This window comes from Hyla sarda, chromosome 1 (genome assembly GCF_029499605.1).
Source record: "Hyla sarda isolate aHylSar1 chromosome 1, aHylSar1.hap1, whole genome shotgun sequence".
Taxonomy (NCBI): Eukaryota; Metazoa; Chordata; class Amphibia; order Anura; family Hylidae; genus Hyla; species Hyla sarda.
The window spans coordinates 465085392-465103902 of NC_079189.1; the positions used below are offsets into that span (position 1 = coordinate 465085392).

General features: G+C 49.9%; 1 protein-coding gene across 1 annotated transcript in view; it reads left to right on the top strand.

The window, feature by feature from the left end:
• The window catches only part of RAD9B (RAD9 checkpoint clamp component B), a 259479-nt gene that overhangs the window by 25352 nt on the left and 215616 nt on the right, over window positions 1-18511 (top strand). The window contains exon 7 of the mRNA XM_056518258.1: window positions 3501-3600. Within this exon, the coding sequence (XP_056374233.1) occupies window positions 3501-3600 (100 nt within the window). The remainder of the gene's footprint in view (window positions 1-3500; window positions 3601-18511) is intronic.

Consider the following 18511-nt stretch of genomic DNA (forward strand, 5'->3'; position numbering starts at 1 on the left):
CAAACAAAAAAAGTTTAAAAAGTTGCACGTTTGTTATGAAGCTCACAATTACACCACAAACAAAGATCAGCCTAGACCAGGTGTTACGCCTAGCGCTCCGGGTCCCCGCTCCTCCCCGGAGCGCTCACGGCGTCTTTCTCCCTGCAGCTCCCCGGTCAGTCCCGCTGACCGGGAGCGCTGCACTGTCATGGCCGTTGGGGATGCGATTCGCACAGCGGGACGCGCCCGCTCGCGAATCGCATCCCAGGTCACTTACCCGTTCCCGTCCCCTGCTGTCATGTGCTGGCGCGCGCGGCTCCGCTCTCTAGGGCGCGCGCGCGCCAGCTCCCTGAGACTTAAAGGGCCAGTGCACCAATGATTGGTGCCTGGCCCAATTAGCTTAATTGGCTTCCACCTGGTCCCTGACTATATCTGACCTCCTCCCATGCACTCCCTTGCCGGATCTTGTTGCCCTTGTGCCTAGTGAAAGCGTTTTGTGTGTCTAAAGCCTGTGTACCAGAACTTCTGCTATCCACCCTGACTACGTACCTTGCCGCCTGCCCCCGACCTTCTGCTACGTCCGACCTTGCTTCTGTCTACTCCCTTGTACCTCGCCTATCATCAGCAGTCAGAGAGGTGAGCCGTTGCTAGTGGATACGACCTGGTCACTACCGCCGCAGCAAGACCATCCCGCTTTGCGGCGGGCTCTGGTGAAAACCAGTAGTGACTTAGAACCGGTCCACTAGCGCGGTCCTCGCCAAACCCTCTCTGGCACAGAGGATCCACTACCTGCCAGCCGGCATCGTGACAGTAGATCCGGCCATGGATCCCGCTGAGGTCCCTCTGCCTTATATCTCTGATATCACCACGGTGGTCGCCCAGCAATCCCGACAGATCGCCCATCTAACCCACCAGCTGTCGGAAATGTCCACCATTGTGCACCAACTTCAGTCGCAACTTCAGCAGCAATCATCTCCTCCGCCAGCTCCTGCACCCCTTCCGCAGCGAGTGGCCACTCCTAGCCTCCGCCTGTCCTTGCCGGACAAATTTAATGGGGACTCTAAGTTTTGCCGTGGCTTCCTTTCGCAATGTTCCCTGCACATGGAGATGATGTCGGACCAGTTTCCTACTGAAAGGTCTAAGGTGGCTTTCGTAGTCAGCCTTCTGTCTGGAAAAGCCCTGTCATGGGCCACACCGCTCTGGGACCGCAATGACCCCGTCACTGCCTCTGTACACTCCTTCTTCTCAGAAATTCGAAGTGTCTTTGAGGAACCTGCCCGAGCCTCTTCTGCTGAAACTGCCCTGCTGAACCTGGTCCAGGGTAATTCTTCCGTTGGCGAGTACGCCATACAATTCCGTACTCTTGCTTCTGAACTATCCTGGAATAATGAGGCCCTCTGCGCGACCTTTAAAAAAGGCCTATCCAGCAACATTAAAGATGTTCTGGCCGCACGAGAAACTCCTGCTAACCTGCATGAACTCATTCATCTAGCCACTCGCATTGACATGCGTTTTTCTGAGAGACATCAAGAGCTCCGCCAGGAAAAAGACTTAGGTCTCTGGACACCTCTCCCACAGTCTCCACTGCAATCTGCGCCTAGGCCTCCCGCCGAGGAAGCCATGCAAGTGGATCGGTCTCGCCTGACCCTGGAAGAGAGGAATCGCCGTAAGGAAGAGAATCTTTGTCTGTACTGTGCCAGTACCGAACATTTTTTGGTGGATTGCCCTATCCGTCCTCCACGTCTGGGAAACGCACGCTCGCACCCAGCTCTCGTGGGTGTGGCGTCTCTTGATGCTAAGTCGGCTTCTCCACGTCTCACGGTGCCTGTACGGATTTCTACTTCAGCCAGCTCTTCCCTCTCAGCCGTGGCCTGCCTGGACTCTGGTGCCTCTGGGAATTTTATTCGGGAGTCCTTGGTGAATAAATTCCGCATTCCGGTGACCCGTCTTGTCAAGCCACTCCACATTTCTTCGGTCAACGGAGCCAGGTTGGATTGCACCGTGCGTTACCGCACGGAGCCCCTCCTAATGTGCATCGGACCTCATCACGAGAAAATTGAATTTTTGGTCCTTCCCAATTGCACTTCCGAAATTCTCCTTGGACTACCCTGGCTTCTACACCATTCCCCAACCCTGGACTGGTCCACTGGGGAGATCAAGAGTTGGGGTCCCTCTTGTTCCAAGGACTGCCTTAAACCGGTTCCCAGTACTCCCTGCCGTGACCCTGTGGTTCCTCCTGTATCCGGTCCCCCTAAGGTCGTTAGGGACTCTGCCTGCCACAGAAAATGCCTCTCCCCCCCTCCCAGTCCCTTCAGGCAAGCCTCTGTGTCCCCTCATGGCTCCCGTCCTTGTGTCTCCCTGTCCCGTGCCAAGCTTCACCCTCTGCCCTCCCTCCCCATTCCTACTCCTGCTGTACTGCCTGCCATTGAGGAAACCATCCATTCCTTCCCGGTGTCCTCATCCCAGGGGAGGCAGTCACCGGACAAAAAAAAGGGGAGACCTAAGGGGGGGGGGGTACTGTTACGCCTAGCGCTCCGGGTCCCCGCTCCTCCCCGGAGCGCTCACGGCGTCTTTCTCCCTGCAGCTCCCCGGTCAGTCCCGCTGACCGGGAGCGCTGCACTGTCATGGCCGTTGGGGATGCGATTCGCACAGCGGGACGCGCCCGCTCGCGAATCGCATCCCAGGTCACTTACCCGTTCCCGTCCCCTGCTGTCATGTGCTGGCGCGCGCGGCTCCGCTCTCTAGGGCGCGCGCGCGCCAGCTCCCTGAGACTTAAAGGGCCAGTGCACCAATGATTGGTGCCTGGCCCAATTAGCTTAATTGGCTTCCACCTGGTCCCTGACTATATCTGACCTCCTCCCATGCACTCCCTTGCCGGATCTTGTTGCCCTTGTGCCTAGTGAAAGCGTTTTGTGTGTCTAAAGCCTGTGTACCAGAACTTCTGCTATCCACCCTGACTACGTACCTTGCCGCCTGCCCCCGACCTTCTGCTACGTCCGACCTTGCTTCTGTCTACTCCCTTGTACCTCGCCTATCATCAGCAGTCAGAGAGGTGAGCCGTTGCTAGTGGATACGACCTGGTCACTACCGCCGCAGCAAGACCATCCCGCTTTGCGGCGGGCTCTGGTGAAAACCAGTAGTGACTTAGAACCGGTCCACTAGCGCGGTCCTCGCCAAACCCTCTCTGGCACAGAGGATCCACTACCTGCCAGCCGGCATCGTGACACCAGGCTTACCCCCTTAAGGACACATGACGTACTGGAACGTCATGTGTCCGCTCCCGATCATAGCAGGTCGGGCCCCTTTTCCCATAAAAAAAAAACTGTGTAAATAAAAATAAACATATATGGTATCAAACTAGCGTAATGCCAACATGATACCTTTTAGGTCTCTACATTGTACATTCATTTGGTGTATTTACTGATGCATAATAAAAATTTGACTTGTGAAAAGAATCATTACTGTAAGCAACACAATAAAGTACACTATATAATATATATATATAAATTTTTTTTTTTAAGGTCTTACTAAAACTTATAACTTGACCTATGAGGACTGTGAGCCAATACAAGCAGTGTATTCGAAAAGCTTGTGTCCCAATGTACTAAAGATCCAGTCCAGGTATGACTGTCTCACAAGTATACAAACTGTATATTTATTTTATATCCTATACACTTCTTATGGTGGTAGTTCTTTGGGGATTCTCCCTGTATGATGTCCATGTTGGAAATGGTAAAGTAATCGTAATAGAATGGTTTGCATAGCTCCCTTTCTTGAACAGATAAAAACATCCAAATTTATTTAATCTATGTTGGAGAAACATGTAGTTCTCAAAGCATGCTCCCAAAGAAGTCAACGGACCTTATTTTCTAAGAGTGAAGTGTAGGTTTCTTTGTGGGTTTTAATTCCCTACAATTTATTTTCCACTGTATTTACTAACGTTTCCCTTCAATTTCCACTTTCCCAACATTTATTTTTTTTACACATGCTCTGATCCGTCTGGTTTTCCTCAGCTCAAATCTAAGGATCGACCGATTATCGGTTTGGCCGATATTCACGATTTTGGACATTATCGGTATCGGCAATCACCGTCAGTGCGCACAGTGACAGCACAGGATGCTGCCGGAGCCAGAAGTGGCGCAGACCCCGGGCCCCGGGAAAAGGTTATTATAAAACCGGGATGGGAGAGGCAATGGGGCAGAGGCGGTGGTTGGACTAAGGACCGGCAGGGGGAGAGAAGCGGGCAGCTGCGGCGGTCTCTGGCCCGCAAAAGCCGATGCAGTTCATTGATTTAAAGCGCCCGCTTTAAATCATTGATCTGCAGCGGGGCCGGGGGGTGGGGGAAATAGGCGATAACTTATATCAGAATATCGGTATAAGTTATCGACTGTCGGCCTTAAAGTCCACAGATTATCGCTATCTGTCGATCCCTACTCAAATCCACCACATTTTATGTGCAAACCTTAGTAAATATGTTGGGTTTTGTGAAAATGGCGGGAACACGCCACTTTTCGGAGACCATGCCCCCTTTTCCCGGTGGTCATGCCCCTCGGGTTTTCTTATCAAAATGGAGAGTTAGTCGGAGTTTTTTCAATTCTGGTGCAAAATCTGGCGTAGACAAGAATTTCTGGTGCAATGCGACAGAATCTGGTGCACAACCCAACAAAACATGTCTGGTTTGCAATAGTAAATGAGGGCCAATGTGTTTCAAGCCCTTCCCCCAGGTTCTTATTTAGTAAGGCCCAAGGACAGTGGCTAGAAATGCATTGATATTTTTTGTTAAAGGGGGTAGTCCGCCCCTGGACATCTTTTTTTATTTATTTATTAATTTTTTTAACCCCTTAAGGACCAGGCCATTTTTCACTGTAGGACCAGAGCGTTTTTTGCACATCTGACCACTTTCACTTTCAGCATTAATAACTCTGGGATGCTTTTACCTTTCATTCTGATTCCGAGATTGTTTTTTCGTGACATATTCTACTTTATGTTAGTGGTTAAAAATTTGTCGATACTTGCATAAATGCAAAAATTTGATGAAAAAATTGAAAATGTTGCATTTTTCTAACTTTGAAGCTCTCTGCTTGTAAGGAAAATAGACATTACAAATAAATTATATATTGATTCACAAATACAATATGTCTACTTTATGTTTGCATTATAAAGTTGACATGTTTTTACTTTTGGAAGACATCAGAGGGCTTCAAAGTTCAGCATCAATTTTCCAATTTTTCACAAAATTTTCAAAATCTGAATTTTTCATGGACCAGTTCAGGTTTGAAGTGGATTTGAAGGGCCTTCATATTAGAAATACCCCATAAATTAACCCATTATAAAATCTGCACCCCTCAAAGTATTCAAAATGACATTCAGTAAGTGTGTTAACCCTTTAGGTGTTTCACAGGAATAGCAGCAAAGGGAAGAAGAAAATTCAAAATCTTCATTTTTTACACTTGCATGTTCTTGTATACCCAGTTTTTTAATTTTTACAAGGGGTAAAAGGAGAAAAATCCTTTCAAAATTTCTAACCCAATTTCTCTCGAGTAAGGAAATACCTCATTTGTGTATGTGAAGTGTTCGGCGGGCGCAGTAGAGTGCTCAGAAGGGAAGGAGCGCCAGTGGGATTTATGAGAGTGAGTTTTTCTGAAATTTTTTTGAAAAAATGTTTTTGCGTTTATGTCAGAACCGCTGTAAAATTAGCCGCCCCTGTGCAAATCACCAATTTAGGCCTCAAATGTACATGGTGCGCTCTCACTCCTGAGCCTTGTTATGCGTCCGCAGAGCATTGTACGCCCACATATGGGGTATTTCCGTACTCAGGAGAAATTTTGTTACAAATTTTGGGGGTCTTTTTTTCCTTTTACCTCTTGTGAAAATAAAAAGTAAAGGGCAACACCAGCCTGTTAGTGTAAAACCTTTTTTTTTTACACTAACAGGCTGGTGTAGACCCCAACTTTTACTTTTCATAAGGGGTAAAAGGAGAAAAAGCCCCGGAAAATTTGTAGTGCAATTTCTCCCGAGTACGGAAATACCCCATATGTGGCCCTAAACAGTTTCCTTGAAATACGACAGGGCTCTGAAGTGAGAGAGCGCCATGCGTATTTCAGGACTAAATTAGGGATTGCATAGGGGTGGACATAGGGGTATTCTACACCAGTGATTCCCAAACAGGGTGCCTCCAGCTGTTGCTAAACTCCCAGCATGCCTGGACAGTCAGTGGCTTTCCAGAAATGCTGGGAGTTGTTGTTTTGCAACATCTGGAGGCTCCGTTTTTGAAACACTGCCGTACAAGATGTTTTAAATTTTTATTTGGGGGGGACAGTGTAAGGGGGTGTATATGTACTGTTTTACCCTTTATTACGTGTTTGTGTAGTGCAGTGTAGTGTTTTTATGGTACATTCGCACTGGCAGCTCATACTTGAAGCATGGGGGGGGGGGGGGATGCAAACCTCCAGTTGTTTCAAAACTACAACTCCCAGCATGTACTGACAGACCATGCATGCTGGGAGTTGTACTTTTGCAACAGCTGGAGGCACACTGGTTGGAAAACCTTCAGTTAGGTTCTGTTATCTAACTCAATATTTTCCAACCAGTGTGCCTCCAGCTGTTGCAAAACTACAACACCCAGCATGTACTGATTGCCAAAGGGCATGCTGGGAGATGTAGTTATGCAACAGCTGGAGGGATCGCAACTACAACTCCCAGCATGCTGGGATTTGCAGTTTTGCAACATCTGGAGAGCTACAGTATAGAGACCACTGCAAACTGTGGCCCTCCAGATGTTACAAAACTACAAATCCCAGCATGCCCTGACAGCAAACAGTTGTTTGGGCATGCTAGGAGTTGTAGTTTTGCAACATCTGGAGGGCTATAGTTCAGAGACTACCATATAGTGGTCTCAAACTGTAGCCCTCCAGCTGTTGCAAAACTACAAATCCCAGCATGCCCAAACAGCTGTCTGGGCATGCTGGGAGTTGTAGTTTTGCAACATCTGGAGTGCTACAGTATAGAGACCACTGTATAGTGGTCTCGGACTGTAGCCCTCCAGATGTTGCTAGGCAACTTACCGACTTCCGTCGGATCCAGGGAGCCTGCTGCAAGTCATCGCCGCCCGTTGATCTCCGATCGTCACCCGCAGCCTTGCCCGCAGGGTAAGTGGACTCCGGTCCCCTTCGGTTCCCCGTCCTGCCCCGCCTATTGTGGGTGGGCAGGATGGGGAAAACGAAAGTTAACCCCCCCCCCCCGCCCCCGATCTGCTATTGGTGGTCGCGTCTAGACCACCAATAGCAGGGATAGGAGGGTTGGCACCCCTGCCACCTCACTCCTATCCCTTCAGGGGATTGTGGGCGTCTTGGACAACCGCGATCCCCCTTATATTCCGGGTCACCATAGACCCGGAATTGCGCAAATCGCAAGTGTGAATTCACTTGCGATTTGCGCCGATTGCCGACATGGGGGGGTCTGATGACCCCCCCTGGGCGTTTGCGCGGGGTGACTGCTGATAGACGCGTACATCCTTGGTCCTTAAATGCCCACTGTCACCATCTTTATTTTTTGATATGTTGTAGTACTTATGTACTACAACATATCTCTAATATACTTTTATTATTTTTTTTTTTCATTAAAAAGGTTTAATTTACATTTAAAAACCGGCTACTGAAAAAGGACTGATTTTGGAGTGGCAATCAATCCTTTTTCAGTTAGGCTGCACTCGCTCCCTGCCTGTCAATCAGACAGGCGGGAGCGAGCGAATTGGCTCCCTAGCCACTGGCTGGGAGGCCACTCCTCTCGCACATCGCCGCCGCCGCCGCCTCGTTGCCGCCGCTGTCCCTGCACGCCCGCTGCCGGACTCTGCAGTAACTGCAAGTGTAATGAGGGAACGGGGTATGCGGGGCGGGGGGGGGGGGGAGGAGGGAACAGGCTAGTGCCGTAGCGGGGGGGGGGGGGGGGACGGCTAGCAAAAAAAAAAATAGGTGGGAGCTACCCTTTAACTACCAGGGTGCTTAGACGTACGCGTACGTCCATGGTCCTTAAGGGGTTAAACATATTTTTATTGGTTTTCAATCAACTGAACAACAGACATATAAACAGTTCCGATAGCCCCCCTCCCACTCCCACCAGAATCGTGCCAATGGAACAGCTACACAAGAACTGAAACAAATATACATAATTGAGGGAAGGGAGGCCACCAGAACAACAACAACACACAGAGACACACACACATCCAGACATACCCGAGAGCTCCCCGAGTCCAATGTAGCCATTATACATCTGAGAGGCTCCCCGAACTGGAGGATCAGCAGAGACATCCAATAATAACCATGGAACCCAGACCTTATCAAATTTTTTAGGGCATTTCCTACTAACATAAAGGGCATGGTATAATGGGACATATTTATTAACTAGGGTTATCCACCGTGCCAGAGGGGGTGAGGACACATCCTTACTGTCAGAGGCCGCGCCGCGTCCCGCTGCCCGGCGCGGGGTCGCCTGCGGCTTCTCTCCCGTACCTCGGCTCCGATGAGCTCGCGGTCCTCACCCCGCTGCTCTCCTCCTCCCTCCGGCTCCTCTCCCTGGGGCTTCTCCGGTGTGCGGCTCCCTCCTCGTGGCCGCACGAGAGCCGCATCACTGTAATGTCGCCCTCCTGTGGTGCCGGTGCGTGCGCGTCTCTTCCTTAGGGCGAGCACGCGCCAGTCACTAAGATTTAAAGGGACAGTGTCCTTTTAATTGGTTCTTGCCTGAACCACCCTTATTTAAGGATGTCACTTCCTATGGCTCCCTGCCGGATCTTTGTGCCCAGTGCCTTTGAGAAAGCATTTCTACTGTTACTGTTTCTGACCTGACCGTGTACTGAACTCTTGCTACGTTTCTTGACCACGAACCTGAGCCGCCTGCCCCTGACCTACTGCTATCCCTGACTACGAGTATTCTCCCTGCCTGGTCGGCCGTCTGCCTCCAACATCCCAGCTCCATCACTCCGTGCCACGCGTCACCTCTGCAACCTGCGCGGACGAGTCGTGCCAGGCGTAGCGACCTGGACGTCGCCTGCCGGAGCAAGTCAATCCTGCTTTGCGGCGGGCTCTGGTGAAGACCAGAGGCGTCTTAGATTCCGCTTGCCTGGTACAGCTCTCTACTCCTTCCACGCGGGTCCAGCGGATCCACCTCCTGATCCATCCCGGTGAGTGTGACAGTAAGATCCGGCCATGGATCCCGCCAAGGTGCCTCTGCCCAGCGTAGCGGATCTGTCTACTGTAGTGGCTCAACAGTCCCAGCAGTGGCGCAACACGACCAGCAATTGAACCAGTTGTCCGCCATGATGGAGCAGCTTCTCTCTTTGCAGCAGCAGCCATGACACTCTGTTCCCGAGCCCGCTCCTGGTCCTGTGCCTCTAACTTCTGCTCTTGGTCCAAAGGTGCGTCTTTCCTTGCCAAACAAGTTTGAAGGGGACTCTAAGATGTGCAGGGGTTTTGTGACCCAATGTTCTATGCATATTGAACTTTTGGCTGACCAATTTCCATCTGAATGTGCCAAGGTGGCCTTCGTCCTCAGACTCCTCTCCGGTAAAGCCCTGGCTTGGGCCACTCCTGTCTGGGACAAAGGAGACCCTGTCACTACAAATCTGCAAGCCAAATTCCGGAGCGTATTTGAGGAACCTGCCCGAGCCTCATCTGCGGAGTCTGCCCTCCTGAACCTCCACCAGGGGGATTCCCCAGTGGACGAATATGCGGTCCAGTTCCGTACCTTAGCGTCCGAGCTGGATTGGAACGAAGCAGCTCTATGTGCCACCTTTAAGAAGGGGTTGTCTAGTACAGTCAAGGATGCTCTTGCTACCCGCGATTCCCCTTCTTCTCTCTCGGACCTGATCCACTTGGCGACTCGTATTGACGTACGTTTCGCAGAAAGGCAAGAGGAACTCCGGCAAGAGTGCCAGCTACCGAGACCTCGTCGCTTCCCAAGGCTGAATCCTGTGTTCCAGCATCCACCGGATTCTTCTTCTCCACCTGCCGCAGACGAGCCCATGCAAGTAGACCGGGCCTGTCTTACCTCTCAGGAGAGAACTCGATGCAGGGAAGAGAAACTATGCCTCTACTGTGCCAGCCCAGAACATTTCTTGAGCCGGTGTCCTCTCCGTCCTCCACGCCAGGGAAACGCACGCACCTAGGGGACGTTGGAGAGGCGACCCTAGGTGTGAAGGACTCCTCTCCAGCCTAAATATTCCGGTCCGGATCACTTCCCCCCCAAGGGGTTTCCTTCTCTGTTCCTGCTCTCGTGGATTCCGGATCGGCTGGTAATTTTCTTGACGCCCACTTGGTCTCCAAGTTCCGCTTGCCCGTTTCTTGGCTTCCTAAGCCCTTGTTCATTTCATCCGTTGATGGGGATTGTCTGAATACCGCTGTGAAGGAAGTAACAGCCCCTCTCGTGATGCAAGTTGGTGCCCTCAACAAGGAGGAAATCGTCTTTTACGTTCTACCCCGCTGTACTTCTCGCATTCTCCTGGGACTTCCATGGTTGCGGCTTCATTCCCCTCTCCTGGATTGGCGCTCCGGAGAAATCTCGTGCTGGGGTCTGGACTGTCAGACCCGTTGCTTAGAACCTGTTGAACCCAGACTACCGTCCCCAAGTCCTTCCCCTCCGGTTCTTCCTGCTCCAAGAATTTGCTGATGTTTTCTGTGAGAGACAAGCAGAAAGCCTACCTCCTCACCGTCCCTATGACTGTCCCATTGACCTTCTGCCTGGCAACTCTCCCCCGCAGGGCAGAATCTATCCATTGTCTTCTCCCGAGACCAAAGCCATGTCCGAATACATCAGAGAAAACTTGCAAAGGAGCTGTTTTTTTCTTTGTGGAAAAGAAGGATGGGTCACTTTGTCCTTGCGTAGACTACCGTGGGTTGAATAAAATCACTATCAAAAATCGGTACCCAATTCCGCTCATTTCTGAACTCTTTGATCGGTTACGTGGAGCCAAGGTTTTTTCCAAACTGGACCTTCGCGGAGCTTACAATTTGATCAGAATTCGAAAAGGTGACGAATGGAAGACGGCCTTTAATACCCGAGATGGTCATTATGAGTACCTAGTTATGCCATTCGGCCTTTGTAACGCCCCCGCAGTCTTTCAGGAATTCGTCAACGACATATTCCGGGACCTGCTTTACTTGTGTGTCGTTGTCTACCTGGATGACATCCTAATCTTTTCTCCAAGCCTGGAAATGCATGGGGTCCATGTACGTCAGGTCCTACGTCGCCTGAGAAGCAATCATCTCTACGCCAAACTCGAAAAGTGCCTCTTCGAGAAGACTAGCCTCCCTTTTCTTGGTTATATCGTCTCTTGCCAAGGACTTAGTATAGATCCAAGTAAACTCTCTGCGGTTCTGAACTGGCCTCAACCATCTGGACTTAAAGCCATACAGCGCTTTTTAGGCTTTACGAACTACTATCGGCAGTTCATCCCGCACTTTTCCACCCTGGTGGCTCCTCTTGTGGCATTAACTAAGAAGGGAGCGAATACCAAGTCCTGGTCTTCTTCTGCTGTGGAAGCTTTCTCCTGTCTCAAGTCAGCCTTTGCCTCAGCTCCGGTCTTGACACGACCCGACCCGGATAAGTTGTTTTTTCTGGAAGTGGATGCCTCCTCCGTAGTAGCAGGTGCCGTCCTGACACAGCAATCTTCTAAAGGCAGAATGTCTACTTGCAGTTTCTTTTCCAGAACTTTTTCTCCTGCTGAGAGGAATTATACCATAGGAGGCCGGGAACTCCTGGCTATTAAGTTAGCTCTAGAAGAGTGGTGGCACTGGCTGGAAGGTACTGTTCTCCCTATTACTATTTTCACAGATCACAAAAATCTCCTCTATCTTCAATCCACGCAATGCTTGAATCCACGGCTAGCTAGGTGGTCTTTATTCTTCTCCCGGTTTAATTTCCTAATCCGTTTCCGTCCGGCACAGAAGAACGTCAGAGCTGATGCTCTCTCCAGAGTCTCCGATGTCCTTGGACTAGAATCACAGCTTCAACACATCACCCCTCCTGACCGCCTGGTTCCTGTCGCGCCTACCAGTCTTCAACAGGTACCCCCAGGGAAGACTTACGTACCCCCACGCCTGAGAACCAAGGTCCTGAATTGGGGTCATTCTTCCCTCCTTGCCGGACATCCCGGAATCCAGAATTCCATCTCCCTCATCTCTCGTCACTATTGGTGGCTCAGTCTTGCTCATGATGTCTCTGACTTTGTTCGTTCTTGCACAACTTGTGCCCGGGATAAAACATCACGTCAAAGACCCGCTGGCCTTTTGCAACCCCTGCCAATCCCAGAATCTCCCTGGACTCATATAGCCATGGACTTTATCACCGACCTGCCACTTTCCTCCAATTGCACCGTAATCTGGGTGGTTGTGGATCGGTTCTCGAAGATGGCTCATTTTGTTCCGCTTTCCTGTTTACCCTCTGCTTCCCAACTGGCTGGCTTATTTTTTCATCACATCTTTCGGCTCCATGGTCTCCCCCATCAGATCACATCGGATAGGGGGTCCAATTCGTCTCCAAGTTTTGGCGTGCCCTGTGTTCCCGCCTTAAGGTCAAGCTGGATTTCTCCTCTGCCTACCACCCTCAGACCAACGGTCAAGCCGAACGGGTGAACCAGATCCTTGGTACCTACCTTTGCCATTGTGTCTCTGCACATCAAGATGATTGGTCTTCTCTCTTACATTGGGCCGAATTTTGTTATAACCATCGGGACTCTGGCTCTACCGGCAATTCTCCTTTCTTCAATGTCTATGGTCATCGTCCCCGCCCACCGCTCCCGCTGCCTATTCTCTCTGATGTGCCTGCGGTGGATGCTCTGGTTCTTGACTTTCAGGCTATTTGGAAGGACACTCAGCAGTCTCTGGTCCATGCCTCCTACCGTATGAAACACCAGGCGGATAAGAAGAAGAGACCTCCACCAGCCTTCCTTCCTGGCGACAAAGTGTGGCTCTTGGCTAAATATGTCCACCTTAAACAGCCCAGTTACAAACTTGGACCACGTTTCTTGGGTTCCTTTAAAGTCTTATGCCGTGTCAACCCGGTGGCTTACAAGTTGCTTCTGCCTCGTTCCCTTCGAATCCCTAACACCTTCCATGTCTCTCTCCTTAAACCTCTGGTCTTGAATCGGTTTTCCACCAAGTCAGTCACTCCATCTCCAGTTTCTGGTGCCTCCTGACATTTTTGAAGTTCAACAGATCCTTGCCTCCAAATATTCCAAGGGTAGACGATTTTTTTTGGTGGACTGGAAGGGATTTGGTCTGGAGGAGAGGTCTTGGGAACCCGAAGAAAACATCCTGGACAAGGACTTGATCTTGAAGTTCCTGCAACTTAAAAAGAAGAGGGGGCCAAAGGGGGTACTGTCAGAGGCCGCGCCTGCGGCTTTCTCCCGTCCTCGGTCCTCACCCCGCTGCTCTCCTCCTCCCTCCGGCTCCTCTCCCCGGGGCTTCTCCGGTGTGCGGCTCCCTCCTCGTGGCCGCACGAGAACCGCATCACTGTAATGTCGCGGCGCATCTCCGGTGCGCGCGCGTCTCTTCCTTAGGGCGCGCACATGCCAGTCACTAAGATTTAAAGGGACAGTGTCCTTTTAATTGGTTCTTGCCTGAACCACCCTTATTTAAGGATGTCACTTCCTATGGCTCCCTGCCGGATCTTTGTGCCCAGTGCCTTTGAGAAAGCGTTTCTACTGTTACTGTTTCTGACCTGACCGTGTACTGAACCCTTGCTACGTTTCTTGACCACGAACCTGAGCCGCCTGCCCCTGACCTACTGCTATCCCTGACTAAGAGTATTCTCCCTGCCTGGTTGGCTGTCTGCCTCCAGCATCCCAGCTCCATCACTCCGTGTCAAGCGTCACCTCGGCAACCCGCGCGGACGAGTCGTGCCAGGCGTAGCGACCTGGACGTCTCCTGCCGCAGCAAGTCCATCCTGCTTTGCGGTGGGCTCCGGTGAAGACCAGCGGCGTCTTAGATTCCGCTTGCCTGGTACGGCTCTCTACTCCTTCCACGCGGGTCCAGCGGATCCACCTCCTGATCCATCCCGGTGAGTGTGACACTTACAGGCCATCACTATAACTTTACGCGCACAAAACAAAAGAAGGTGAACCAAAATGTGTCTATAAGAGCCTGTCTCCAACCCATTAATAACCCCCAGCAAACACACCTCCGTCATTAAAACAAAAGGGAATTCTAAGTGATTCGACAAGAAAGTAATCACCTCCCTCCAGAAAGGCACAACGCAGGAGCAAGTCCAAACCGCATGTAAGAAAGGTGCCCCTCTCTCTCCCACATCTAAAACATATATCTGACCCAGAGACCCCCATCCGATGTAATGTAACTGGGGTATAGTACAAGCGAAGGACAAATCTAGATTGAATAAGCATATCCCGAGCACTAACTACTGTAGAATAATACCTCTTAACTACCTCTTTCCACATATCCTTCGAAAGACTGGGAATATCCTCCACCTACTTCAACTGCACCACCGCAAACAGGTCCGGACCCACTGATTGCAGCAATACGTAACTCTGGGCAAGAGGCTTAGCCAGGTCGGTGGTCCCCAGGAGCAGCTCCAATTCATTAAAGACAGGGGTAACCTCCAGGGAACCAAATTGTGCAGAGACTGCATGTTGCAGCTGGAGATACCAGAAATAGGCATCCTGAGGGACATTAAAACGATCCCAAACCTCAACAAATCTCAGGGGTCTGGTCGCATTCTCCTGGCGGAACCCCACTGTTACACTTTGGTGGCTGTGGTCATGATGTCATGCCTGGCCCCCCCAATGGGAAGAGTAACACCAGCCATCACGCCCACTCATGGCGTTAGGTAATGACAACGGCCGCCTGAACCCAGCGTTCTGAACAAAAAATTTTAAAATGCCAGGGTGCCGCAAGGATTAGATAGATTTGGATGTTTTTATCTATGAAGAATGTGTGCTGAACAAACTGTATATATTTAAATGGGTACTGCCATTAAAACAGATTTTTGCTATTGCATTCCTTATGGTAAATAAAAAATCTTTCTAATGTACTTTGTTTAACCCCTTAAGGACCAGGCCATTTTACACCTTAGGACCAGAGCGTTTTTTGAACATCTGACCACTGTCACTTTAAGCATTAATAACTCTAAGACGCTTTTACCTATCATTCTGATTCCAAGATTGTTTTTTCGTGACATATTCTACTTTATGTTATTGGTAAAATTTTGTCGATACTTGCATCGTTTCTTAGTGAAAAATTCCAAAATTTTATGAAAAAATTTAAAATTTTGCATTTTTCTAACTTTGAAGCTCTCTGCTTGTAAGGAAAATGGATATTCCAAAGAATTTTTTTTTTAATTCACATATACAATATGTCCACTTTATGTTTGCATCATAAAATTTACGATTTTTTACTTTTGGAAGACACCATAGGGCTTCAAAGTTCAGCAGCAATTTTCCAATTTTTCACAAAATTTCCAAAATCACAATTTTTCAGGGACCAGTTCAGGTTTGAAGTGGATTTGAAGGGTCTTCATATTAGAAATACCCCATAAATAACCCCATTATAAAAACTGCACCCCCCAAAGAATTCAAAATTACATTCAGTCAGCCTTTTAACCCTTTAGGTGTTTCACAGGAATAGCAGCAAAGTGAAGGAGAAAATTCACAATCTTCATTTTTTACACTTGCATGTTCTTGTAGACCCAATTTTTGAATTTTTACAAGGGGTAAAAGGAGAAAATGTATACTTATGTTTGTAGCCCAATTTCACTCGAGTAAGCACATACCTCATATGTCTATGTAAAGTGTTCGGCGGGCGCAGTAGAGGGCTCAGAAGCGAAGGAGCGATGAGGGGATTTTGGAGAGTACGTTTTTCTGAAATGGTTTTTGGGGGGCATGTTGCATTTAGGAAGCCCCTATGGTGCCAGAACAGGAAAAAATACCCACATGGCATACCATTTTGGAAACTATACCCCTTGAGGAACGTAACAAGGAATAAAGTGAGCCTTATTACCCCACAGGTGTTTCACGACTTTTGCATATGTAAAAAAATGTTTAAAAATTTTCACTAAAATGTGTGTTTCCACCCAAATTTCACATGTATGCAAGGGTTAATAGCAGAAAATACCCCCCAAAATTTGTAACCCCATCTCTTCTGAGTATGGAGGTACCCCATAAGTTGACCTGAAGTGTACTACGGGCGAACTACAATGCTCAGAAGAGAAGGAGTCATATTTGGCTTTTTGAGAGCAAATTTTGCTCGGGGGGCATGTCGCATTTAGGAAGCCCCTAAGGTGCCAGGACAGCAAAATTACCCCAACATGGCATACCATTTTGGAAACTAAACCCCTTGAGGAACGTAACAAGGGGTACAGTGAGCATTTACCCCCCACTGGTGTCTGTCAGATCTTTGGAACAGTGGGCTGTACAAAATTTTTAATTTGCGCAGCCCACTGTTCCAAAGATCTGTCAGACACCAGTGGGGGGTAAATTCTCACTGCACCCCTCATTACATTCCGTGAGGGGTGTAGTTTCCGAAATGGGGTCACGTGACGTTTTGTTTTTTTTGCGTTTGTCAAAACCGCTGTAACAATCAGCCAGCCCTGTGCAAATCACCTCAAATGTACATGGTGCACTCTCCCTTCTGGGCCTTGTTGTCTGCCCCCAGAGCACTTTGCGCCCACATATGGGGAATCTCCGTAGTCGGGAGAAATTGCATTACAAATTTTGGGGGGCGTTTTTCCCTTTTACCTCTTGTCAAAATGAAAAGTATTGGGCAACACCAGCATGTTAGTGTAAAAAAAATTTTTTTTTACACTAACATGCTGGTGTAGAGCCCCAACTTCACCTTTTCATGAGGGGTGAAAGGAGAAAAAGCCCCCCAAAATTTAAGAAATTTCTCCCGAGTACGGCGATACCCCATATGTGGCCCTAAACTGTTGCCTTGAAATACGACAGGGCTCCGAAGTGAGAGCGCCATGTGCATTTGAGGCCTAAATTAGGGACTTGCGTAGGGGTGGACATAGGGGTATTCTACGCCAGTGATTCCCAAACAGGGTGCCTCCAGCTGTTGCAAAACTCCCAGCATGCTTGGACAGTCAACGGCTGTCTGGCAATACTGGGAGTTGTTGTTTTGCAACAGCTGGAGGCTCCATTTTGGAAACAGTGGCGTACCAGATGCTTTCATTTTTATTGGGGAGGGGGGCTGTGTAGGGGTATGTGTATATGTAGTGTTTTTTTACTTTTTATTTTATTTTGTGTTAGTGTAGTGTAGTGTTTTTAGGGTACAGTCACATGGGCGGGGGATTACAGAGAGTTTCAGCTGCCGCGCAAAATTTGCTGCATCGCAAACTTGCAGCCTGATACTCACTGTAAGCCCCCTGCCCATGTGAATGTATCCTGTACATTCACAGTGGGGGGGAACCTCCAGCTGTTGCAAAACTACAACTCCTAGCATGCACAGTCCATCAGTGCATGCTTGTAGTTATAGTTTTGCAACAGCCTGAGGCACACGGGTTGGGAAACACTGAGTTAGGAAACAGACAATGTTTCCCAACCAGTGTGCCTCCTGTTGTTGCAAAACCACAACTCCCAGCATTCTCAGGTATGCTGGGAGTAGTAGTTCGGCAACATCTTTAGAGCTAGATGTTGCCGAACTACAACTCCCAGCATGCTTGGAGTTGTAGTTTTGCAACATCTGGAGGACTAGTTTGCAGACCACTAATACAGTGGTTCCCAATCTGTGCCCTTCCAGATGTTGCAAAACTACAACTCCCAGTATGCCAAAACTGTCCAGGCATGCTGGGAGTTGTAGTTCTGCAACATCTGAAGGGCCAGATGTTGCAGAACTACAACTCCCAGCATGCCTGGACAGTAAGGGTTTACAGGGTCCCATTACAGCAATGCATGCCGCTTTACGGCGACGTGCATTGCTGTAAAGGGCCCGACCGCGGCTGAAGATCTACTCACCTGTCGCCGCCGCCGCCGTCTCCGCCGCCAGAATCCGGGTCTTCAGGGACGAGGTAAGTACCGGGGCTGATCCCCAGCACTCCCCCGTCCCCCGCCCCGTCCTCTGGTCTTCCTCCCGTCCTCTCCGGACTTTCAGGGGCCGGGCAGGACGGGAGGAAGTAACCGCCCCCCCCCCCCCCCCCCTGCGATTGGTCGGTTAGTTAACCGACAGATCGCAGGGGATCGGAGGAGGTGGCCGGCTTGCCACCTCGCTCCTAGGCTCCAGCATGGTCCTGGCTGTCTGTGACAGCCGGGATCATGCGAAATTACCGGGCGGTCGGGTCCCAGAGACCCGATCAGCCCGGTATCGCCGCAGATCGCAAGGGCGATTTCCCTTGCGATTTGCGGCGATCGCCGACATGGGGGGCCTACATGGCCCCCCTCGGCCTTTGCCCTGGATGCGTGCTGAAGGATTTCAGCAGGCATCCAGTTCCGATCTCTGCCCGGCGAGCGGCAGAGACCGGAAAATGCCATGACGTTGTGGAATGTCATTGGTCCTTAAAGCCCAGGGTGCCATGACGTTCCACAACGTCATTG